Raw genomic sequence first — 25,512 nt, forward strand, 5'->3', positions numbered from 1 at the left:
TATTCTGCCTTTCAATATGCTATCCAAATGCAGCGTTAACTGTTCAGGATCCCAGAAATCTTTAATGCTGTCATGTCAACAGCTCTCCAAGAGAATGGCATCAATAAGGAGAACACTAAGTTGGTTTAAACATGAGAGAATTAACTCTAAAATTATTTAAATCCAAGGACATTTGAGGTGGTAGTGTGAAATCAATTCTTTTACTGAAGTTCACATATGAAATTTCTTTACGTGAAACATCCAGTTGTGAATCAGTCAGGATTTATTTTTAGAAACAGGAACAGCCACTCTAGGTATGTAAACAGGAAGGAGTTAATACAGGAATTCGATGCTTACTGAGTCCCTGGAAGGGCTGGAGGAGCGGATATCAGGGCCGCACTGATTGATGTCAAGGGGAAAGCTGTCATCTGGAGGTCAGGCAGCTCCTTCCAGCGGGGCCCCGCCACCTCGTGCCACACTCATGACTTTGTGGTTTTGCTTGCCAAGAGGACCAGCCACAGGAAGATGTTCCATCTTCCAATTCTTCCATAATTGCTTGTGATTGGGCATCCTAACCCTAAGAGCAAAGTGGTCTGGGAAATGTAGTTCCTAGTTTCAAAGTCTTGACAGTACAGGAAGTTACCCCAAAAGGAGTTGTGGCATAAGGATTGAATGAGACAATCCATGAGATCCACCATTCTATTATTTAGTTTTATTTATAGGTAACAACAAAAACAACAACATCCACTTTGATGACAACGAAGAAAACGGATACCACGCATTGGGCAACTGTGATGTTCTCAACACAAGGCGAGCCGATGCCAAATCCTCACAACCATTTTAGAATGCAGGTATTTCTGTTCCTGATATACGGATGAGAAAAGCTGAGGCTCAGAAAGATCTTGCAGGAGCTGAGGAGGCCAACAGCTTCCCTTTAAGATTTGCCATAAACCCAACGTGGCGCAAGGTGATCATTTCATCATTATTGAGAGCTGAACCAGTTACTTGGGAAATTTGGACGTTGGTTCTTCACTCTGCTTTGGGTGAGGACACCTGGCTTGTGCAAAAGAGCCTTTTATTCACCTCTTACTTTGACTACAAAACATTTATTTTTAAATTAAAATTATTTTCCTTTTTACTGAATTTATTGGGGTGACGCTGGTTAATAAGACTATCTCGGTTTCAGGTGTACAGTTCTATAATGCATCCTCTGTATACTGCACGTGTGTTCACCACCCACAGCCAAGTCTCCTTCCCTCACCCTTTATCCCCCTTCCCCCTCTTCTATCTCCCCCACCCCCTTTCTTCTGGTAAGCCCCAGACTGTTGTCTGTCCACGAGTTTTTCTTTTTCTTTAATCCTTTCACCTTTTCACCCAGCCTCCCTACCCCACTCCCTCCTGACACCAGCCAGTCTTTTTTTCTGCATCTATGAGTCTGTTTCTATTTTGTTTGATAGTTTATTTTGTTCACTAGATACCACATGTAAGTGGAATCATATGGCATTGGTCTTTTTTCTGACCGGCTTATTTCACTTAGCATAACATCCTCCAGGTCCACCCATGCTGTCACAAAAGGTGAGATCTCCTTCTTTTTTTATGGCCAAGTGATATTCCACTGTGTAAAAGTACCACCGCCTTTTACCCACTCATCTCCTGATGGGCAGCAAGGCTGCTTCCAAATCTTGGCTATTGTAAATAATGCTGCAATGAGCATAGGGGTGCAAAGTGCCACTGTTTTTAGATGCTAGCGACTTCTGTGTCGTGTCTAGATTCCATCTTGGCTTCAAGTCCTCTTTGTCCCCCTCTCCAGGTGTTTAGTCTAAGGCTTCCCTCTTCCTCCGACACTAACTCCGAGACTCCAAAGCACCACCCTCTCTTTCCCAATGTCTCTGTCCCGGGTGGGCACCAGAGATTACCTACGTCTCCTGCTACTTCACACAGTCTGTGGTAGACGGCGGGTACCAGACAAAAGATGAAAAGGACTCACTGGTCAGTGAGACATTCTGACAAACTCCCTCTCCATAAAACTCAAGCTGTCTCTTTGTTTTTGTTGAAATTTTAAGCAATCTGAGAGTAGAAAAAGGAAGAAGATCTCAAAAAATTACCAAGCTCAACTCAGTTATGTCTTAAATCTAATATACATGATATAATTTATCCTTAAAATCTTTAAAGCTCTATTTTCTGATATCAGAAGATAACATTTACCTGTAACATTTTTTTATTGTGTTAGAATGGTAGTTTTAATTTTCACTTTTTATTTATTTTATTTATTTATTTTTTTAGAGATGAGAGACAGAGAAAGACAAAGAGAGAGAGAGAAAGAGAGAGAGAGAGAGAGAGAGAGAGAGAGAAAGGGGAGGAGCAGGAAGCATCAACTCCCATATGTGCCTTGACCGGGCAAACCCTGGGTTTTGAACCGGCGACCTCAGCATTCCAAGTCAACACTCCATCCACTGCGCCACCACAAGTCAGTCTGGTTTTAATTTTCAAACACAAATTATTAATTTTAAAACATTTATTTTTAAAAATTGAAAACATATAGTATAAAATTCAAAAGGTTTGGAATGGCATTTAGTGAAAAGACTTTCTCCTACCCATTTCTCCAGGTTTCCATTTCTCTTTTAACAGTCAAAGCCTGTTTCTGGTTTCTTAGGTTTTCTTTAAGAGATGATCTACAAAGTACTGAGGATGATCTACAAAGCACTGAGAATTTCTCATTTGTGAGGTAATTTTTGTTTTGGTATCCCGAACTTGGGTTGGGAAGTTATCTAAATCGGTATTTAAAATAAAGGTTTATGTCCTGAATGACAACAGCAATAACTTAACTCATGATGTGAAAGTTCTTTGCACCCCTGGAGAACCTTGAACTTGGGTAAGATGCAGAAGGGAAGGGGAGAGAGGAAGAGGTGGCTAAAGTTACAGGCAACTAGTTGCAAGTTCTTGTAAAATGTTCTTTTCCCCGACAGAAATGGTGCAACGATATGGAACTTAAAGTCAGAAAGGGTTTGGGAGAAACGTTCAGAGAAGACATACTTTGCAAATAGTTCTAAAAAATTAAATCACCTAAGAAAAAAATATGAACTAGCTCCAAATTTCCAAGTTTTTTTTTTTTTTTTTTTGAACATTTGATACCCTGTAATTACAGCCATATTATCACTGCATGAAACTATTGTATTTCTGGCTTACACAGAGATAAGCCATACAAACACACATCGACTAACTAAGAATGAGCTTGTGCAAAAATCCCTAAAAGCAAGAACAGAAAAGTCGTTCATGGTACCCATCATAAGAAAACGTTGAATGAATCCAGGCTATTGTTTAGAAGTTCAAGGCTGTAAAATCAGCCACATTCATGAATTTTAAGCTTTTTTTTCTTCTTCTCTCTCTGAGATGGTCAAAGGCTATGGCTGAAACTTCCTGCCGGGTGACCGTACAAAGAGCCACATGCAATGGAGAGAAAACTGCACGTGCACCCTGGTGGGTGAGGGGAAGAGGAGGCCAGGCTGTTTCTGTGAGCCAATAGGACCTCCGGGAAGGATCGGCCTTGGGCTTGTTGGAGAAGGCTTCATACCAGAGGGGCGGGGCTCTCAGCAGGAGGAGGCTGTAGGTTGCCACTGGCTGCAGAGGCTGGAGATGGGGGGAGGAGTAGCTAGCCAGAGGGGATCACTCTGACTGAGAATCCCACCACATTCTTTTTTTTTTTTTTTCCCTGAAGCTGGAAACGGGGAGAGACAGTCAGACAGACTCCCGCATGCGCCCGACCGGGATCCACCCGGCACGCCCACCAGGGGCGATGCTCTGCCCACCAGGGGGCGATGCTCTGCCCCTCCGGGGCGTCGCTCTGCCGCGACCAGAGCCACTCTAGCGCCTGGGGCAGAGGCCAAGGAGCCATCCCCAGCGCCCGGGCCATCTTTGCTCCAATGGAGCCTTGGCTGCGGGAGGGGAAGAGAGAGACAGAGAGGAAGGAGGGGGGGGTGGGGGGTGGAGAAGCAAATGGGCGCTTCTCCTATGTGCCCTGGCCGGGAATCGAACCCGGGTCCCCCGCACGCCAGGCCGACCCTCTACCGCTGAGCCAACCGGCCAGGGCCCCCACCACATTCTTTCCGTAGAAAGGACCCAGACGCTGCAAACACTGTATTACATCTGCCTTCAGGAAGAATGATGGTCTTTTCTGCCCCTTATATCTCTTCCCAGCCTCCACCTCTTCTAACCCTGGGGGAGTCACAGGTAGCCTGGGGGTGGGGTGGGGTGATTGGAGACTTTAATTCCATCTGAAAGCTTAATTCCCCTTTGCAATGTAGCATAACATATCTACAAGGTGCCAGGGATTATGGCATTTTTTTTTTGTGGGAAAAAGGGGGGTTATTCAGCTTATCACATGTGCTAGAATGAGATTGTCCTTTGGAGCTGAAAATAAAGGGCTTGTTGGTATTTAAGACCTGACAAAATACCAATTAAAACCACAAGGAGATAACACCTCACCCCCATTTGGAGATATACATATCAGAAAATAGCAAGTTGGTGAACATGTGGAAAAATCGGAACCCTTGTGCATTCTTGGTGAGATTGTAAAATGGTGCAACTGCTAAAGGAAACAGCATGAGGTTTTCTCAAAAATAAATAAATAAAAATAGAACAACCATATGACCCAGCAACCCCATTTCTGGATATATATCCAGAAGAGTTGCAAGCAGAGTCTAGAAGAGATATTTGCACCCACATGCCCTCAGCAGCACTAGTCACAACAGCCAAGAGGTAAAGGCAGCCCAGATCCATCGATGGATGAGGAGACAAACGAAATGGGGCGTGTTTCTACAACAGACTATTACTCAGCCTTCAAAAGGAAGGAGATCCTGTTACAACCCACAACACGAATGAAACTTGACAGCATTACACTAAGTGAAATAAGCGAGTCTCACAAAAACAACTGCTGTCTGAGTCCTCTCACGTGAGCCATCTAAAGTAGCCAAATCCATAGAAACAACAAGAATGGTTCGGTAGTCACCAGGGGCCGAGGGGCAGGGAGGTGCTCATGGTTTAATGGCTATAGTTTCAGATGAACGTCTTTTCAGACGAAGGAGTTCTGGAGGTGTGTTTCACACAACGTAGATGTACTTAACACTATCACCTTGTACAGTTAAAAACCGTTGAGATGGCATATTTTATGTTGTGTGTGTGTGTTTACCACAATTAAAAAAGAAAAGAGCAACAGACAAAAATAAGGGGTTTAAGACCTCTCACCCTAGCTTTCTTTTCACCTAAGGGCAGAGAAGATCTGAATCCACAAAGAAGCTTTCAACGGACCGGGACAAAGGACCCTGTTGTTCGCTGCTCACATCCTATCATGTTTTGCTATTTCAGTATAATGGCCACCAAGGCCAGGATTCATCACTAAGGATTTGTTAAAGGCTACGGTTAGAGGAAATATCCTTTGTTGCTATGACATATAAATGTGCACTTTACCTAAGGCTAAGTATACTACCTACCTATGTGTGCAGGTATGTCTAAAGAAACAGAAATCTCATGTAAATACAATTCTACCTACAGTTTATGTTGCATTAATTTTTTTTTTAATTTCAGAAAAATCACTCAGTCATGTGTGCCATAGACTGAATGTTTGTGTCCCTCTCAAAATTTATACATTGAAAACTATTCCCCAATGTAATAGTATTATATTTGGCGGTGGTTAGGGCATGAGGGTGGAGCCCTCGTGAATGCCATGAGTGCCGTTCTAAGAAGGCCTCCGAGAGCTCCCTGGGAGGACGCTGCGGGAAGACGGCTGTCTCTGCACCAGGAAGCAGGTCTTCAGCAGACCCTGAATCTGCCAGTGCCTTGATCTCAGACCCCCCAGCATCCACGGTGAGAGATAAACGCTCATTGGTTAAACCACCCTGGCTACAGTGTTTTTAAACAGCGTCCTGAATGGACTCAGACAATGTGCTTTGCTTTGGGTCTAAGGACTTTCTACCCACAGTCGCCTTTCATCTCCAGACCAGCCAGCGTGGCTCTCCTGGTTAAAGGCAGGTAACCACAAGGCAGAAAGAAATAAGAGAGTATGTGACCGAAAAAGCAGTGATGCTCCCTTTCCTTTAATTCCAAGATGCTTGTTCTTTTTTTTTGCATTTATTATTTCTGATATCTAAATGTGTTTTCAGCAATGCCCCTTAAAAATTTCTCTCCAGGCCTGACCTGTGATGGCGCAGTGGATAAAGCGTCGACCTGGAAATGCTGAGGTCGCTGGTTCAAAATCCTGGGCTTGCCTGGTCAAGGCACATATGGGAGTTGATGCTTCCAGCTCCTCCCCCTTCTCTCTCTCTGTCACTCTCTCCTCTCTCTCCCTCTCTGTCTCTCTCTCTCTCTCTCCCTCTCTCTGCTCTCTAAAAATGAATAAATAAAATTAAAAATTAAAAAAAAAATAAAACCTGTGATTACTATTAAACCCCTTCTTTAAATAAAAAAAAAAAAATTCTCTGCAGCTTCGGTGTCACTGCCTAACAGGTCTGTGAACTTGGATATCACTCCTGGTGGTATTTTAGAACACAAACAACAGGGTTTCAGACAACAGCCATTTATGAACCATCAGAAAAATAAATGTTGAGTCCTGGTTTCTGTCTGAAAACTCATGGGTACCCTCTAGTAAGATGCGGACACTTGTCAATGGCTGGTTTCTCTCTCTCTCTTTTTTTTTTTTTTTACAGAGACAGAGAGAGAGAGAGTCAGAGAGAGGGACAGACAGCCGGGAACGGAGAGAGATGAGAAGCATCAATCATTAGTTTTTTATTGCGATATCTTAGTTGTTCATTGATTGCTTTCTCATATGTGCCTTGACCGTGGGCCTTCAGCAGACCGAGTAATCCCCTGCTCAAGCCAGAGACCTTGGGCTCAAGCTGGTGACCTCGGGGTCTCGAACCTAGGTCCTCTGCATCCCAGTCCGACGCTCTATCCACTGCACCACCGCCTGGTCAGGCTGGTTTCTCTCTTCTTTAGGCCAGTGGGGCACATAATTTTGAGATTAGGTGAGACCATGTGTAGTAGTTGTCCATTGCTGGCTATCAGATCACCCCCCCCCCCCACCTTAAAGTCTTAAAACAACAGTCATTTATGATCTCAGTTTCTGTGAGTCAGTAATACAGACAGGACTCTGCGGTGAGGGGGATTCAGACCACACACGGCCCTACAGGGCTGGGGCCTCAGCTGGAAGGAAGGCCAGGGGCTAGAATCGCCTTAAAGCCTGATTGAGGCTGGAGGACCCCTCACCTGGCTGGAAAGTTGAACGTTGGCGCTGGGGAATTTGTTTCCCCCATGTGGACTTTTGGGCACATGGGCCTCAGAAGGGAGTGCTGAGTGTCCTGACGATGTGGTGGAATGAGTTATGAGAGAAAGAGAGAGGAGAGTGAGAGACAGAACAGCCACGTGAAGGTATCCTTTTTATGACCTAGTGCTTTGGCCTGAATGTGTGTGCCTCCCCCATTCATATGTTGAAATTCTAATGCCCAATGTGATGATATTAGAAAGTAGGGCCCTAGAGAGTTGCTTAAGCTATGAGGGTGGAGTCCTCATGAATGGATTTAGTGCCTTATAAAAGAGACTCCAGAGAGATCTCTAGCCCCTTCCACCATGTGAGGATACAACAACAACAAATCTGTGACCCAGAACGGGACCCCTTGTCTTGACAATGTTGGCAACCTGCTCGTGGACTCCCAGCGCTCAAGTGCGAGCGATAGGTTCCTGTCGTGTACAAGCCTCTGGCCTTCGGTCACAGCAGCCGGGGCAGGCGAGACTCCTGCTGGCCAGTCACAGAGCCCCAGCTCTGCCCCAGCCCACCTGTCAGCAGCAAGGCACGCAGTCGGGCTCACGGTCACGGGAGGGGAATTCAGCCCCTCCTTTTGCAGGTGGTTCTGTCAGTGAATTTGTAGATATATTTATTTTAAACATCATGCCATGTAAATTTGTTTTTCCAATGAAAAGCAACACCTGTCATGTCTGGAGGAAATCCTTTAAGAGCTGGTGCGGGACTTTCCCACGCTCTTGTCCTTTGCCAGTACTGAGGGGGCACGTGCCCACGTGGAAAAGTAAAGGTGAGTCACTGCATGGGGGCAGCTGCCCTGGAACGTGTAGCCCCGACCTTTAGGGGACTTTGTATGAGCGCGAAGTAAACCTCTGTTGTTTTCGGCCATTGTGACTCTGGAGTTCTTCGTTATCGTGGTATAACCCAGTCTACTCTGACGAATATTCCCCAGCATCCAAATCTGTGAAATGCATTATTCAAAGGCAATGGCATGGACCAGCATTTGGCAAGCGGTGGCTCACAAGTCAGCTCTGGCCTGCTGCCTGTCTTTGTATAGCCCGTGACCAAATAAGGTTTCTTATATTTTGAAATAGTCAGAACAGAAACAAAAAGCAGACTATTTCATAACGCACGAAAATTCAAATTTCTGGGTCCATAAAGATTTCTTGGAAGGTACTCAGACCCATTCATTTACGTATTATCTATGGCTGCTTCTGTACGACGGCGGCAGAGGTGGGTGGGCGCGTGGCCTACAAAGCCTAAATTATGTACCCTCTGCCCCTTGCAGAAAAGGTTTGCCTTAGCGCGGCACAGGTGATGGATGACGGAACCGTACACTTGAAATTTATCCAATTTTATTAACCAGTGTCACCCCCATAAATTTAATTTTTATAAGGTTCTAATGTATTAACAACAACAACAACAACAAGAAAATAGTTTGCCAACCCTGGCCTAGAAGAGTGTCATCTCACAAAACATGAAACTTGATGACTTAGATGTGAAATGTAATTCAGAAAAATAAGACTTCGAATAAATTTAAGAAATATCCTAACCAATTAATTTTCTTTACTTTTGTATTTTTATGGGCCCATTGATGATCTAGGATTAAAAAAAAAAAATCTGTCCAAAGAAGTTTAAAAGCTCTTGGAACAAGTACCCTGTGCAGCTCCTAAGACACAAGAAAGCATTGTGGCGTAGTTCCGTTTGAAATTTTCTTTTCCTTCTTCACAATCTGTGGTCTCTTAGACTCAATAAAATTCAGTAACGTAAAAGGCAGAAAGCAGAAGAGACAAATCTCTGGGGGAGCCGCGAAGGGCTGGGCATGATGAGCAGGCTTTCTGAGTCACTGCGCTCCCTTGCACGAGCTGTCCTAGGGCCTTGGCAGGACCAGCAATCCGGTGGGCTGCGGCTTCTCCCAGGGGAGAAGGAGTCAGGATGAGGGAGTCTTCCATGTCGGGTGTTCCCTGGATTTCCTGCAGACACACAGGAGACCTGGAATGGCCAATGGCAGCGGGAATGCCCTGGGGCAGGTGCGGTTCCTAATCTTGCTGAGAAATGATCATCTTTGCACCAAAGAGAACACCGGGTGCCAAAGAAGTCTGGGCTGAGTGTTCGTTTGTTTTCTGTAGTCTCTGTTGTCAGCACTTCTGAGGAGGGCGGCCGGCCGCGTGTCCTCACTTAGGGAGTCCAACCCTCCATCTCTTTCCAGTAAAAGAAAGGGAAGCAAATGTTCTAAGATGAGATCAGCTGTACCCTTTAAAAAAAGAAATCCTTACCTACTCTGACAGTGAAATATTAGTCTGGATGGGAGGCAAGAAAGTAGGCAGTTTATTATTCTAAACCATTATACTGGGCTGAAGGGGGAAGGGCTTATAATGCCCACGGCCTTCTCCTGGAAAGTACGCCTTTGCATGGGCCCTCCACTACACAGGCACTCACAGAAAAACAGCTAGAAGACACACTGGGAAGTGCAAATAACAAGAAGTATAAATGTAGGGGACCATGTGGGCCAGGTGCTGCCAAAATATGGGGTCTCACTTTGGGTGGTGGTGAGGGTCAGACTGTTTAACCCTGTAGTCTTTTTTTTCCATTTTAATTTTTATTTCTCAATTCTTTTAATAGATCACATAGCCTTTTTGAAATCAGGTTTATGGACTTTCATTTTATTTTTATTTTATTGTACAGAAATGTCACCCCTTTTAAAGGTAGGTTCATGAGTTTTGACAAATGTGTAGAGCCACGTGACACCAACAATGAAGGCAGAACAGTTCCATCAACCCAGAAAGTTTCATCGGGGCCCTCGTCAGTTCATGTCCCCAGCTATTGACAACCACCTCTCTGTGCTTTATCTCTACGGTTGTTCCTTCTCCAGAATGTCATGTAGCTGCTGTCATACCACTGCAGCTGTTTTGTACTGAATTGTGTGTGCCCCCCCCCCCCCCAATTCATATATTGAAGTCCTAACCCCAGTGCCTTAGAACGTGACACTATTTGGAGACAGAGCCTTAACAAAATAATTAAGGTTAAATAAGGTCATATGGGTGGGGCCCCAGTCCAATATGACAGGTGTCCTTCTGGGCAGAAGAAGAAGAGACACGGATGCACAGAAGAAAGACCACGTGAGGACACAGCCAGAAGGCAGCTTCAGCAAGCCAGGAAGAAAGAGTTCTTACCAGAACCCAACTCTGCCAAATTCTTGATCTTGGCCTTCTAGCCTCCAGAACTGTGGGGAGTACATTTCTGTGGTTTAAGCCACCCAGTGTGTGGTATTTTGTTTGAATAATCCTGGCAGACCAATGCACCAGGTTTCTGGGTCTTACTTTTTTCAATTAGTACAATTAGTGCATTTATCAGTAGGTTGTTATTCTTTATTGCTAAGTAGTATTCCATTGCATGAATATACTATAGTTTGTTTACTGATTTACCTGTTGATGGACATTGGAGTTATTTCCTATTTGTGGCCATTACAAAATCCCATGCAGGTCTTTGTGTGGACTTATGTTTTTCATGTCAACACCTTGGAGGGGGCTGCTAGATCAAATGATAAACATATGCCTAATTTTGTAAACACCATCTAACTATTTTTCAATATGGCTATACCATTTTGCATTTTCATTAGACATTCATGCCTTTTCTAGCAGCTCAGCATTCTTTTTTTTTTTTTTTTTTTATTTTTCTGAAGCTAGAAACGGGGAGATAGACTCCCACATGCGCCCGAACAGGATCCACCCGGCACGCCCACCAGGGGGCGACACTCTGTCCACCAGGGGGCAATACTCTGCCCATCCGGGGCGTTGCTCTGTTGCGACCAGAGCCACTCTAGCGCCTGAGGCAGAGGCCATAGAGCCACCCCCAGCGCCCGGGCCATCTTTGCTCCAATGGAGCCTCGGCTGCGGGAGGGGAAGAGAGAGACGGAGAGGAAGGAGAGGGGGAGGGGTGGAGAAGCAGATGGGCGCTTCTCCTGTGTGCCCTGGCCAGGAATCGAACCCGGGACTTCTACACGCCAGGCCGACGCTCTACCACTGAGCCAACCAGCCAGGGAGCAGCTCAGCATTCTTGTCTGCTCGTGGTATTACTGGTCTTGCACATCTTAGCTGTGGCAGTAGGTATGTAATGCGATCTCATGGGCTTTACTTGGTATTTCCCTGATGACTAGTGATGTTGAGCAACACTTTATGTGCTTAATTTGCCATTTGCATATTTTCTTTGATGAAGTGTCTGTTCAAATTTTCTGTCCTCCCCACTTTAAAAAAAATTGGGTGTTTTGTTTTCTTAATTATTGAGTTGTAAGATTTCTTTTTAATATGTATTCTGGATTCAGATCCTTCATCAGATATATGTTTTGTCGATATTTTCTTCTGCTCTTGGCTTGGTTTTTCAATTTTTAAGTTTTCTTAAAAGTATCTTCAAAGAACAGATGGTTTTACTTTTAATGAAGTTCAAATCATCCAAATTTTTCCCTTGTGGTTCATGGTTTCTTTTTCTTTTCTTTTCTTTCTTTTTTATGTCCTATCTTAGAAATCTTTATCTAACTCGAGGTCTCTATTAGTTTTATTTTATTCCCGTAACAAATTACCACCAGTTTAGTGGCATGAGACAGCACAGATTTACTATTTGACAGTTCTATAGGTCAGAAGTGTGGATTCCTTGGCTGGTTTTTCTGCTCTGGTTTCTCTCAAGGCCCAAACCAACATGTTGATTGGCTGGTTTCTTACTGGGGATTCTGAGAAGACTCTACTTCCAAGTTCACTCAGGTTGTTGTCCGAATCCTGTTCCTTGAGGCTGTAGAACTGACGTTCCCATTTCCTCGCTGGTGTTCGCTGGGGTGTCCTGTGGCTCCTGGAGGCTTCTCTCCGATTCTTGAACATGGGTCCCTAACTCGCAGAGCCAGTAAAAGTTCATAGAATCCTTATGATTGAAAAGTCTAATTTTCCCTCTGCCACAGATGGAGAAAGTTTTCTGTTTTTTTTTTTTTTTTAATTATTTTTATTTATTCATTTTAGAGGAGAGAGAGAGAGAGAGACAGAGAAGGGGGGAGGAGCAGGAAGCTTCAACTCCCATATGTGCCTTGACTGGGCAAGCCCAGGGTTTTGAACCGGCAACCTCAGCATTCCAGGTCGAGGCTTTATCCACTGCGCCACCACAGGTCAGGCCAAGTTTTCTGTTTTTAAGGGGTCATAGGATTAGATTAGGCCCAGCTTTTATAATCTAGGATACTATCTGTATTTTTAAAATCAGTAACCTTTAATTACATCTGCAAGTTCCCTTTTGCAGTATCGCATAACATATTCACAGCTAGGGGTTAGGGAGTGGACATCTCTGGGAGTTTTTTTTCATATAGATATCCGATGATTCTAGAACGACTTATCGAACAAGTTAGGTTTTTGATTTTCAGCATGATGAGCAATTGTGACTTTTATAGTTTCAGAACAAACAGCACAATGACTCATGTTTCATAATTGTTATTGCTGATTTCATGGAAAGTCCTATTATATTTTTGGCATTTACAAAACATATTTCTCTGTGGGAATTTTTAGGAGCAGGGCATATGAAATGCTGTTTCCCTCCTCACCTTCCGCACACACACCAGCTTTCCAGATGGTCATGAAATAAATCTATAGCTTAGTGGCCAAGTCTACATTTATGCTACTTGAAGGCAGAGCCAGCAAACCGTGGGCCAGCTCTTTGGCTATTTACAGCTCCCTGCCTCTCGTCTGGAGAGTCACTAAGGCTGGAGCCTGGGACAGATCAGGGATTTCCACCCCGGCAGCTAGGGGAGCGGTAGGGTGGGATTGAGGCAGGGATGATGTCTTGCTGTGAATAACTCTGAGAACAGCATCCTCCCTCTCTTCACAGGTTTCCCACAGTAGAAGTTATACCCAGGAAAATAAAGAACAGAAGGTGGCCGGTCTCAGAAATTCCACCCTTAGGGCTTCCTTCAGTCCCCAAGTCATTTCACTGCCTAGGGGGGACAGTCTCCCCTGGGCTGGGACTGGGTCACTGTTCTTTTTGGCTGACCTTAGCCAGGGTGATTGATTCTGGCCAGCCTGTCAGAAGCTGGTCACCTCTTCTGTACCTGTGTTCACGCACGAAGCATGATGGGACCTCAGGTCCCCGGACACAGATGGGCAGGTTGTAAAGGAGCGCCCAGGACCACCCAGGTCAGGGGCACGGGGGCAGCGATGAGCTTCACTGAGCGGCCAGTGTGTGCCAGGCACGTTGTGTCTGGGATTGGAAGAAATGACAGTTCTCCCCTTTGGAGAAATTAGGGTGATTAATTTCGGGCCGAGCTCCTCCTTTATTTGTCAGGGAAAGAAAACTGCATATACTCCAGGACCAAGGGCAAGTGTTCTTTTAGCAGAAGAAAGCCCAAGCCAGGCTTAGTAGTTCTCCAGAAATGACTGTTGTGAAACAGACCATGTTAAATATGTAGTGAAGGAGAAGAAAGGCAGAAGGGCCTTGTCAGCTCAATAGAACAATGAATCTTCCCTGGGAACCAGGAGCAGGAGTCGGAGGAAATGAACTCTTCAGGGTAAGGTGCGCTCCGATTTTAGGTGTTTTAGGGCAGAAGCTGGAGCACACCCTTATACATCCTCCCCCCCTCCCTAGGGTACCATGTTCCTTCTCCCCGGGAAAGCCACCCAGTGGGAACTGATCCTCCGGAGCACTCAGTGGGAAGGGGGCAGTGGCGGGACTGTTCTCTGCCCTAATGACCGTTTTAAGTATAAGAAAATGATACACCAAAAGGTAGTTTATTATTTCAGACACTTAATGCTTAAATCAAAACAATAAAAGAGGTACACAGAACTAGATTATGTTATAAGAAAGAGTTTTAAACTATTAATGAAAAAATATTAAATAATGCATGACAAAAAAAAACAATAAAACTGTTATGTAAACTACTGTATTTCCAATGACAGCTTGTCACCCCCTGGTTGTTTGGCACTTTTCCTCTTTACTTTATATGTTTGTTTACTGAAGTGACAAACGCGAGGAAATTAAAATGTAGTATTTCATCAAAGGTATAATGGGTTTTATGAAATGAATAAATAAATATTACAAGCATAGTGCCGTCAAGTTGTTTTCCCCATGGACGGAATAAACATGACTACGGGCGCTTAGAACACGCTGTTGCGCAGATGAACCTTAAAAAAAAGAATAAGGAATGTCAATGTGTGATTTCCACATTGGGCGGCTGCCCAGGCACCCACCTCAGAGAGAACCCTGCTGACGAGTGCCATTTTAACCACCGGTTTGCCGACCTGAACAAAAAAATGAGGTATTGGTCCTGCCAAAGCCGTGCGAACCGGCTGAATCCCACCACTGGAGGGGGGTGGTTGTGCTTGGGGCGCCCTTTCCCCCACTCCAGTCTCCCCTCCTCATGGGGTCCCTAGAAGGTGGGTGTCCCCAAAGCTCCTCTCCAGGTGTCACTGCTGCACTGCCACCATGGGGCCTCTGGTCCTCAGTTCCGGGCCCCTCCTGTCTTCACTTTTTGTTTCTCCAGGGGCCACTACAGGGAAGCATTTCAATCTGAACCCGGCAAGAGTCCCGACTTCGACTTCCGTGCTGTTTACAGCTGCTTGTAGTCCAAATGTAACGTGCTATTTACAGTCTCCCTGCAACCAGCTCAGGGAGACCTCACATTCAAGTGAGTGCCCAGCCCACCATCCGAAAAGCAAGCCTCAGAGTGTATCTCCAGGAAACATCTCAAGTCTCTCAAGACGGATCCAGAGCAAAGCCTCTCGGAGATCCTCTCCACTCGCCATCTCTGAAGTCCTGTTGCCAGCTACCCACCAAGTCTGTTTCTCTCTCTCACATGCTGGCTCCGTCCCCCCACCTGGCCCACCCTGCTGCTATTTCCCTCAGTCCTTCCCCGCCCCTGACTCTCAACTCTCAACCCCTTTCTCTTCCTAGTCTGGTGTTTTTTGTTCTTTAGTTTTTTTTAATTTGCAAATGGCTTCATTATTTTCTTGTTATCGTTTCTCAAAACCGGTTATATTTTTAAAAATGTTAAAAAAACACTACAAAACATTAAGCAGCCAAACAACACAACTGCAAAAATCAACCAGACCACACACACACACACACACACACACACACACACACACACACACACACACAGGGGACTGTCTCACCCTACAGGGCTGGGCCAGCTCTGTAGCTACCAGCACCCCAAACACTTTAATTAAATTTGTTCCTTTGTCAAAACTGTGTCAGACGAAAGACTGATCTGAGCATAACGGATGTCTAACTTAACTGTGCCAAAAAAGGATTATCTAGCAAACTTGTTAAACTGGTTAAAAACAGTATTTCCCAGGTCCTGGCCAGGTAGCTCAGTTAGTTAAAGCATTGTCCCCATACGCCAAGCTGGCAGGTTCAATACCTGGGTAGGCCATGTACAAGAATCAACCAATGAATGCATAAAAAAGCGGAACAACAAAACCAATGATTTTCCCTTTCTCTCTCTAAAAACCAATAAATAATAAAAACAAACAAACAAACAAAACACCACTTCCCGGATATCAAACCTAGAGCTTCTCATCTTGGATCCGGAACCCCAGAAGCTGCACTTGAATAAAGCTCCCTGCTGATTCTGAAATGGTTTACCATTTTGCAGGGAAGCAGGATTTTTCCACCACAAACTCTATCTCTCAGGCATGAGGATTATTTTAGACTGATTATTTTTAAGAACCAAAAGGCTCAGGAAGAACTTTTCACCTCCTCCTTAACTGCTGAAAATGAATGTGGATGGAGGGCTTGTTCCAGGAAGAGAGTTGTCACCAGAAATAACTACAAAGAATACAGGCCAGGTGTGGTGGGCTGGGGTCGGCTGGCCGGGCCTGGAGATCCAATTCCTCCTGGTCTTTCCAGGGCACAGCGAACATCGTCTACCAACATTTGCTCTTCCTGTCTTCCTGCTAACTGCCCCCCTCCTCTTTGGGGTCCCAGACCCCTGCTCCTTTCTCCTTAGCTCAGAATGTCACCTAAGCCCTTCTTACCTCACCATCGTGGGCCCCCGTGTTCTTATGGGGTCCCTGTGTGGACAAAATTAAGTCTGTTGTTACTCTCGCTCATGTCAATTTAATTCTTAGACCAGCCAGAACAACCTAGAAGGTTAGAGGAGAGATTTTTTCCTTTGCAACAAGTTCAGTGGGATGCAGACATACCTACAGCCATCTCAGAGTGTTGTAAGGTATCAAAGGTTACAGAATTAATATTAATATTTTAGGAAGCTTAAAGAACATTTTATTAATTTGAGCAAGGCATGCAGAAAGATTTTGTAAATGACCTTAGTACTTGTGTGATTAGCATGAAACCAAGATGGCTGATGGCATTGTGTTGTACATGCAGAGGGGAAGGAGACTTGGATGCTCTGACCTTCCACCACACCTGTGGGGAAATGGGTGAATAGCTAGCCAGGTGCAGGCAGAGAAAGATTAAATTAAACCTTTTCTTATATTAATGGGCCATTAGTCCCCATGGAAACTACCTCTCCCCTCCTGAGAGCATGTAGTTAATGTGTGTATCTCTGGACAAAGGAATAGCAAATGAACACTAGAACATATAGGAATGTCTTATGGTATGGAAAGTGACATTTTTACCATTGTGTTGCCTTGTAAGTTTTAATGTGAAGAAACGTCTTTTTATGATCCCTATAGACAAATGTTATAAACTCACTAATGAATTGTGTCCCATCCCCCCTTCATCCTTTTTCCAAACCTGTATAGGTGAAAACAAAGGTTATAAGCTTATGCCATGATGTCAGGCTCCCCCCCCCCCCCGTCCATGTATAATTAAAGGTATATAACCAAGAATATTATAGGGACACGCACGATTTGGGACTGCTGCCCCGTGTAAGATATATGTGGCTGGCATATTTAATAAATTTCCTCCTTTAATAAAACCTTCAAAAACTTATTTGGACTTGGTGCCTCTATGAAAACCCATGGAATTGTGGATTGGAAACTTTATAACGAGAGGACCCCTGACTAAACACCATCTGGTTTTTACTTCATAAGGACCAAAGACCCCTCTAGTAGTAAGGATCCGATCCTTGGCCTGCAACGTCCAGGAGAGCGGGTCACATTCTGGCTAACAGGAGGGTCTGTAATCCAGGTTTGAGTAAACGGAACATTCTAGAACCCAGGTCCGAGTGTTCTGTTGGCCATCTCCCGGCGGGACCTTCCACGAGACCACAATTTGTTTGATGAAGAGCCAGACCACACAGCACTCTTTCCAGTTCACATGGTTTAGGGCACCTAAGTCGTTGCTGGCTGTGAGGTTTCTAGCTTGTGATAAAGAACAGGCGGGACCTAAACTCCCCAACACAGCAAGAGAATCCTCACTGAAGTTTTCTCCAGCCATAAGCACGGGCCTAACCATGACTGTCCAACTGGCTTTTCTCAGCCAGCCTCATCTGGGGAAGATCTGGCTCACATTCTTGGAGCTCCTGTCACTGGATGCTCACTCCCAGAGTCACTGAGATAAGGTGACCAATCGTCCTCCTTTAGGGAGGACAGTCTTTCTTTTGTAAGTTCCATCCTTTCTTGAAAAGTGTTCTCCTTTTTTTAAAAAAAAATTTTTTTTTTAATTTATTCATTTTAGAGAGGAGAGGAAGAGACAGAGAGAGAGAGAGGAGAGACAGAGAGAGAGAAGGGGGGGAGGAGCTGGAAGCATCAACTCCCATATGTGCCTTGACCAGGCAAGCCCAGGGTTTTGAACCTGCAACTTCAGCGTTTCCAGGTCGACGCTTTACCCACTGCGCCACCACAGGTCAGGCAAAAGTGTCCTCCTTTTTGATATTGGAAGACTAATCTGTAAATGTCCGGACTCGATCGATGCAGAGTTGATCCATTGCATGTCATGTGACGTATTTGTATCTAACTGAGTACTGTTTTCTTACAATTATTATCAACAATTAATAGGCGTGTAAGCATAATTACAATATGATATATTACCAATGTTTTTATTATGCATTTATCATATTACAGTGTATTATTGTTGCAATGAATGTTTCTTTTATTTACGATATTGTTTTTCTTCAATTTATTTTTGTCCTCCTTTTCATTGTAAAAACGTCGGTCACCTTCACTGAGAGCATCTTTGTCCTCTTAAAAGCCCCCACTACTTTCTGCTAGTTCCTAGTTCCCACGGGAGTTTTACTTCCTCGGTTCCTCCCGGCCCCTGGAGAGGGTCCACACTGCCCTCTGGTGGTGGAACAGCATGGCACAGTCTCCCGGGGACCCTGAGCCTGGCTCCGCGGGAGCTTGGAAAGCACCCGAGACCGGTGCTATTCAGTCCAGATACTGACGGTCCGTCAAGTCTACCTCTCCCGAGGGAAGATGTCCTTGACCAGGAGACCACGGTGTTTCCCTGTTCCTAGAAAATAAGTTTCCCAAGGCCGAATTCTGGTATCAGTGGAGGAGGTGGGGGGCGGGGGGCGCTATATTTTTACATAGAATTCCTCCAGTCACTTTTCGGCAACGCTTTTCTTTGTCCCACTTGTGCAGCTTTAGCATGGCCAAGCTTCGGGGAACCGTTTTAGAGTCGTTGGTAACCTCCCGTGTCACACAGCTTGGGTGGCGGCGGTCCTGAGCCGGCCCGGGCTCTCCGCCGCCCTGGCCCGCGGGGCCGGGAAGGGACGGAAACCCCTCTGAGGCTGGCGGCCTGCGGGGGGCTGTCACCAAGGCCGCGTTCCCTAAGAGCCGCTGACGTCGAAGGAGGCGCGCGCCCGAAGTGGGTGGGCCCCGCAGCGGGGACGAAAGGAGGGTGGGTGGCCTGAGCCTTCGGCGCGCCGGGATTGGGGGACCGCCGGCCGCGCTCAGCAGAATCAACCAAGTCCTGCTCTCGGGGGTGGAAATAGTCTGAAAACCAGGAGAGCAGTAGGGTAACAAAAGGGAGCCAAAGGGAGAGGCGGCCCCCGAGAGGGCTCTTGGTTGTCACGGCAACCAGACCGCTAGTGGTGGAAACCTCCCACTTGAAAGAAATGACTAGTGTTAAAAAAAAAATTTTTTTTTAAAGTAACAGAGCCATGATAGGGGGGTGGAGGGAGGGAGAGAGGGAGAGAGAGAGAGAGAGAGAGTTCAGTTTACCAGTGTCAGAATAAAAGAAAGGGTCACAAACGGATGAAGCAATTCTGCCCCCTGGGAACCAGTGGGGAGGAGAACTTTTATCATAATACGTTAAGATTACGCTATAGGAAAAGAAACCTAACGCACCCCTTGGAAAGAATCAAAAACCGGAAGACGATAACACCAATGGAGTAATCTTCTCTAGGGCCCACCCTTCTTTCCCAGAATGACACCAGGATGGCAGTCTTTGTGCTGTACCTGTCATCTTCCCATACAATAAAACAAATTCTGTTTCATTGTATGCTTTTCCTAAGTGCTCAGACTGCCTCCTCTCTCTTCTGGATCCTAGGTGAAGTTCAATCCATTTCGCAGTTCGCATTACTGTGGAAACACTTGGAAATAGAAACTAAGGAGATTTCTTTGCATTTTCTGTTTCTCGTCGATCTGTGACACTGGACAGCTACGCGGAAACTCCAACACACTCTCTTCCTGACTCCTCCCTGGGAGACTGGGAGATCCTGTCGCGCAGTTTCTGCCTTGCTGTGGGGGAGGGGACAGCGCTCTGAGGGTGTCACTCATTCTGTGTCATTAGTCGGCTTGGGATGTTTTAACAAAGTCCCCACAGACTGAATGGCTTCAATAGACCCAGGTACCACCTGACTCAGTTCCTGGTGAGAGCTCTCCTGGCTGGCGGGTGGCCACCTGCTGGCTGTGTCCTCACATGGCCTTGCCTCTGTGCCTGCGTGGACAGCGGGCTCTGCTGTCTCTCCTCTTATAACGGCACTAATTTCACCCAATTACGGTCTTACCTCTTTAACCTTATTTAACCTTTAAATGTCTCCTTATATAGGCCCTATCCCCAAAGATGGTCACATTATTGGGGGTTAGGGCTTCCACTTATGAATTTAGGGAGGGAGCAGACACAGTTTAGTCCCTAACAATCCCTCGTGGATGCTAAATAAGAGTGAAAAATCAGGAACACAGGTCAGGACAACTTTATAAGTTGCATTGATTTTTTTTCTATTTTTATGTTGAGGAAAAAGTATTGTGATAAAAAGTTTATATCCTTTGAGGATTGGTTAAGAGATAGCAATTTACATTGTTAAAATGCTAAAAAAAAAATCATTCGGTTTAAAATATTGACTGTAGCATTACAATTATTTTAAGTTAATATATTTAAGTCTCACACTAATGACCTAAAAGGAGGAGTGCTTTCTGGAACTTTCTTCCTCTTTTTTTAGTGACGCATAGGAAGGACAGAGAACAGCCAGCCAGCACCTGGATAATGGGTGTTCCTGAGAGTGAGCCCGGAACAGACGGTCAGAAAGATCTGACGGTGCTGACCAGAGAACCAGGGATGCGGATCAAAAGGGCTCAGTGTGCCAGGCAAGAGCGATGATAAGAACATGACACTGACCTCTCTCCTGTCAAAAAATAACAAAACACATCGCCGCGGAGATAGAGAAGGAAATCCCACAGGGGCCCACACACTTCACAGAGAAGCAGGATTGTTGCCAACCTCAGACTTCAGAGCTGCCGGGCAGAGTGCCTCCGGGCAGTGGAACAAAGCGTAAGTCAGTTCCGAAGGTAAGAAGCTGTGATAAGATATGTACTGTGGCACAATACGTGGTAATTTGTGAAGAAATCAGGACATTCTGAGATAGGCAAGCACGCACCGCCCATGCTCTCTTTTTGTAAAATGACTTAAAGATGTACTTCAGCCGACTGAGGGGGCATAAAGGAAGCATGGAGCAGGCATGCAAGGAAGGGCCGGCGGGGAACTCACACAGGAGAAACAGAAATACATCAATGTTATTTTCATGACTACGGATGATCATGTTACACAAAATTTTATTTTATTTATTTATTTATTTATTTATTTTTAATATAGGATAGCATTTTATTTTATTTATTTTATTTTTTTTATTTATTCATTTTAGAGAGGAGAGGGAGAGAGAGAGAGAGAGAGAGAGAGAGAGAGAGAGAAGGGGGGAGGAGCAGGAAGCATCAACTCCCATATGTGCCTTGACCAGGCAAGGCCAGGGTTTCGAACTGGCGACCTCAGCATTTCCAGGTCGACGCTTTATCCACTGCGCCACCACAGGTCAGGCATAACACAAAATTTTAATTTCTGTTTTTCAATTACGTTATATGATATTTGACCAAACAAATAATGGATGCAATGTAAAAATAACAAAATAATGACTTATCTAATATAATTAAATAAAGTGAAAGTAATTAAGCAGATAATTAAGAGATAAAAATTTTGATAATGAACATAGATATCCATATCATAAAATGGTAGGTAGACAAGACTTAGGGAGCTGAGGGGTATGAAAGTGACAAACACGTTGGCTTAAACGTGGGGCATGAGAGATATTTTATTTTTGGCTCTGATATTGTAAAAAAAAATAAATTAAAATATACTTGGAAAACTTTCAGGTATTAGGAGAATTAAAAACTGTTACAATTTCTCCAGAATAGAAGGTAAAAACAAAGAAATACAGACAAAAACAATATTAAGGTATTCAAAAGGGTGAGAGTAAACTAAGACAGAAATATGCCCAACTATTAAAAACAAGGGCAATGGAGGCCCTGGCTGGTTGGTTCAGTGGTAGAGTGTTGGCCCAGTGCGTGGATGTCCTGGGTTTGATTCCCAGTCAGGGCACACAGGAGAAGTGCTCATCTGCTTCTCCACCCCCCCACCCCCCGCCTCTCTCTCTCTCTCTCTCTCTCTCTCTCTCTCTCTCCTCCTTCTCCCCTTCTGCAACCATGGCCCGATTGGAGCGAGCTGGCCCCAGGTACTGAGGATGGCTCCATGGCTTCCACCTCACGTGCTAAAAAAATGTTTCCAGTTGCAGCAGAGCAAGGGCCTCAGATGTGCAGAGCATCGCCCCCTAGTGCGCTTGCTGGGTGGAGCCCTGTCGGGGTGCCTGTGCAGGTCTGTCTCTGCCTCCCCTCCTCTCACTAAATAAAAAATGACAACCCCCCCAAAAAAAAACAAAAAAAACAAAGGCAATGGATTTCTTATTAGAAAAATATAAAAGTGGAACTGATTCAAAAAGCAATAGAATATCTGAATAGTCTAATCACCATGAAAAAGCAGAGAAAACAGTCCATATTACCTCCCTAAAGAACTCTAGGTCATATAATTTTATGAATTCAAAACACAATAAACTATTCTAGAACATATAAAATGGTAGAAAGTTTTAGGGAGTTATTTTAGCAAGCAAGTGACTACGGCATTATACAAAAACAGACCAGTCTCATTTATAAATACAGATGCAAAAATGTTAAAAAAAATACTCTGCAATGGTATATATTAAATATGTAACACAAACAAAACTAAATTCCACACAAATTTAGAATTCAACTTAATGAATGTTTTCATAGTGGTTTAAGTGTAGAAAAGTGCAGAATAAGAAAAGTTTTATAGGAAGGACAAGGGCCCCAGGTTCTCCAATGAATAGATGGCAGGAAAAAATGTTGGCAAACTCACAGAATAAAAAGGACTTAACAGACAGATTGGCCAAATGCCACGTGTGGAACTTGAGTGAATCTTGATTCGAACAAATCAACTATAAAAAGAGATTTATAAGAAATAGGGAGAAATGTGAACTATGATGGGTAGGTATTTAATGGTATTAAAAAAAGTATTCAAATTTTCAGTGTGAGTTATAATTTTTTAGCTACAAAATGAAACAGTAAAGGAAGGTAGAGGGTGTGGTAAGGAGACGAAGGGCCTGGGTTTAGGACAAGAGGACAACCGATCACCTTCCTGACTCACTGGCAATCTAAGGATGACCAGGGTCACTTCATCTGGATCTTGAAGTTGGGGTCCTCAGTCCTTCTGGAACGGGGTCAAAGAGGAACCCGGAAACTGTTCTCACTGGCTTCATGAAAAAATAAACACCTCTTTGAGATGCTTTTCAAATTCTGCCTCTAAATCCAGTCCTATCTGACTTAAATCGGAAGCCTGAAAGAGAACAAACAGACAAACAAACAGACGCAGAGATGTCTAAGGACCTAGGATTATGAGCATTAAACCACGCCCCTGTCTTAGGAGCCCCGCCCTCCTCACCTGGCACCCAGGCAGAATGGGTGGGGAGATGATGCCCTTACACTGACATTGATGGGATGGCCTGGCTGTTAACTGGGACTTGACAGGTGGTCTGCGCTGAAGAGCTGATTCTGACTAAAGACATGAAGTAAAAGCATTTCTTGAAAGCCTACTCTTTGAAGGCAGGCTGACCTGCCTCCTGCTCTCCAAGGCTAAGACTGTGTCAGGCCCGGAGGGGTCCCCTGTGTAGACTCTGCTACTCCAGCTCCGGGGGTGGACACCGTGTGTGTGGCTGGGAACATGCTGACTTATGGCAGGGAGGAGGGAGGGGGGCTGGGTGAAGATGACAATCGTCCTCAGCCACTTCCCAAAACTGTCTGTATGCGTAAGAGTCAAGGTCAGGAGCAACTCCAGAAACTAAAGTTAAGGAAGTCTTGGATTGCAGAACATCTCCACTCGTTGTCTCTCCCTATCAAGGAGGGTGGAGGACAAGATCTGAGGACAATTTCGGATGATGTTTGAATCTATTGGGAAATTTCGGTGTCACAAAGCACAAGCACGAGCGTCCTGGAAGTTTAATTTAGTTTGCCATATTCATTTATTTCTACATTTCTGGGGCATGAAGAACAATGGAAGCATAAACTGGCCTTCTTCTTAGTTTATACAAGGAGGCTGGATGGATCTGACCATCCTGGGGGGAGCAGCCAGCCAATCGACAAACTGAGGAACTGAGGGCGGATCCCCCGCCCCCTCCGGCACCGTCTAAAGGCTCCTTCCCTTCCCTGCTTGTGGCTCTTTTTGGCATCTACCTCTGGAACACAGAAGGGGTTTTCTGTAGTCCTCATCTTTTGAGCCCTCTCCCAAAAGAGACTGGAATGATTCTTGCAAAGTTCTGCCATCCCAGCAAACAGGGGAAAAGTAGAAACCACGTGAGAGAAAAGCAGGACATGTCCTTTACCTGGTGAAACGTTCTATGGTTGTGAAAGATCAGGCGCATGTCCCGTACGAACCACGCCATCGTGTACACTTTCTCAGCCAGCCTTTCCTTCACCAGGTCTAACCACATGGCTTCTTTGAAGGGCTCAGCGTAATCTTGAAGCTAGGGACGAAGCCACCCAAGGGGTGCTGTTAGCACAGCCATCATGACTGGATGGACTCACTTTAACTACAGCACAAGCCTTGATTTCCAGGGTAATAACGGTAACACCACCTGACACCGATAGGCCAGGCTTTGTTCTTAGCATTGTCACTGCAATCACACGTGATCTCCACAATAACCCTCTGAAACAGGTACTATAACTACTTCCATTTTACAGATGAGGAAACCGAGGAACGGGTTCAGAAACCTATCCAAGATGTCCCCGCAAGAAATGTGGTAGAGCGGGGACTTGAATCCCCAGCTCAGCTCTTGAGTTTGAGCTCTTAATTTGTAAGCCGTCCTTAGGGAAGACGTTGCCCCCTAAGAGAAGGTGAAACTAGGACCCTAGGAAGGTGAAGCGAGCATGGTGGGGCAGAGTTGGTCCCATTCCTGGGACTGCAGCTAAACTTTCCCGAGCACCCACAGGACTCGTACCCCAAGCTTCTAGAATGAGTGTCACATCAGGGAGAGGGCTGGAGGGCGAGGATCATCGAACGTGACTTACATTATGTGGGATCTTCGCAAAAAAGGCACTTTGCGGGTGGCAGTAGGCCTTCAAGAGGATGAACTCGCATTTCTGTAAAACGTCAAGACGGCTTTAAAGTGAAACGCAGCTTGTAGATGACAGCGCAGCCAGGCCTGCCTCGGACACTCCAGCGAACGGCCCCCAGCCCTGCCTCCGCTGTGCCATTTGTCAAGGGGCCCTGAGGTCGGTTGCATTCTGCTCGGACTCTATTTTTGGGCACTGATTTACCGTCCTCTGGAGCGAGACACCCTGAGGTCCCCTTCCCCGAGCCTGTGACTGACTTCTCACATGTGAGCGGAATGGAGAAGGCTTGGGGATTGAAGGTGACTCACCAGCTGCTCCGCAGGCCCCATCGGCCTCGCCAGGACCTCCGCCTCCCTGTGGCACTGCTGACTTCCTGCCGACTCCTTCATCCTGCAGAAGGTGCAACTCCACGGGCTCCTGGGAGGG

The 25,512-nt window shown here is 45.3% G+C and overlaps 1 protein-coding gene across 1 annotated transcript in view; it reads right to left on the minus strand.

Annotated features, from left to right (window-relative positions):
- Positions 1-21,568: 21,568 nt before the first annotated feature.
- The window catches only part of SP110 (SP110 nuclear body protein), a 49,712-nt gene continuing 45,768 nt past the window's right edge, over positions 21,569-25,512 (minus strand). The window contains exons 20-23 of the mRNA XM_066345304.1: positions 25,395-25,503; positions 25,042-25,113; positions 24,357-24,497; positions 21,569-23,314 (exon numbers count right to left, since the gene is read on the minus strand). Of these exons, the coding sequence (XP_066201401.1) occupies positions 23,234-23,314; positions 24,357-24,497; positions 25,042-25,113; positions 25,395-25,503 (403 nt within the window). The 3' untranslated portion in view covers positions 21,569-23,233. The remainder of the gene's footprint in view (positions 23,315-24,356; positions 24,498-25,041; positions 25,114-25,394; positions 25,504-25,512) is intronic.

This window comes from Saccopteryx leptura, chromosome 7 (assembly GCF_036850995.1).
Source record: "Saccopteryx leptura isolate mSacLep1 chromosome 7, mSacLep1_pri_phased_curated, whole genome shotgun sequence".
Classification (NCBI taxonomy): Eukaryota; Metazoa; Chordata; class Mammalia; order Chiroptera; family Emballonuridae; genus Saccopteryx; species Saccopteryx leptura.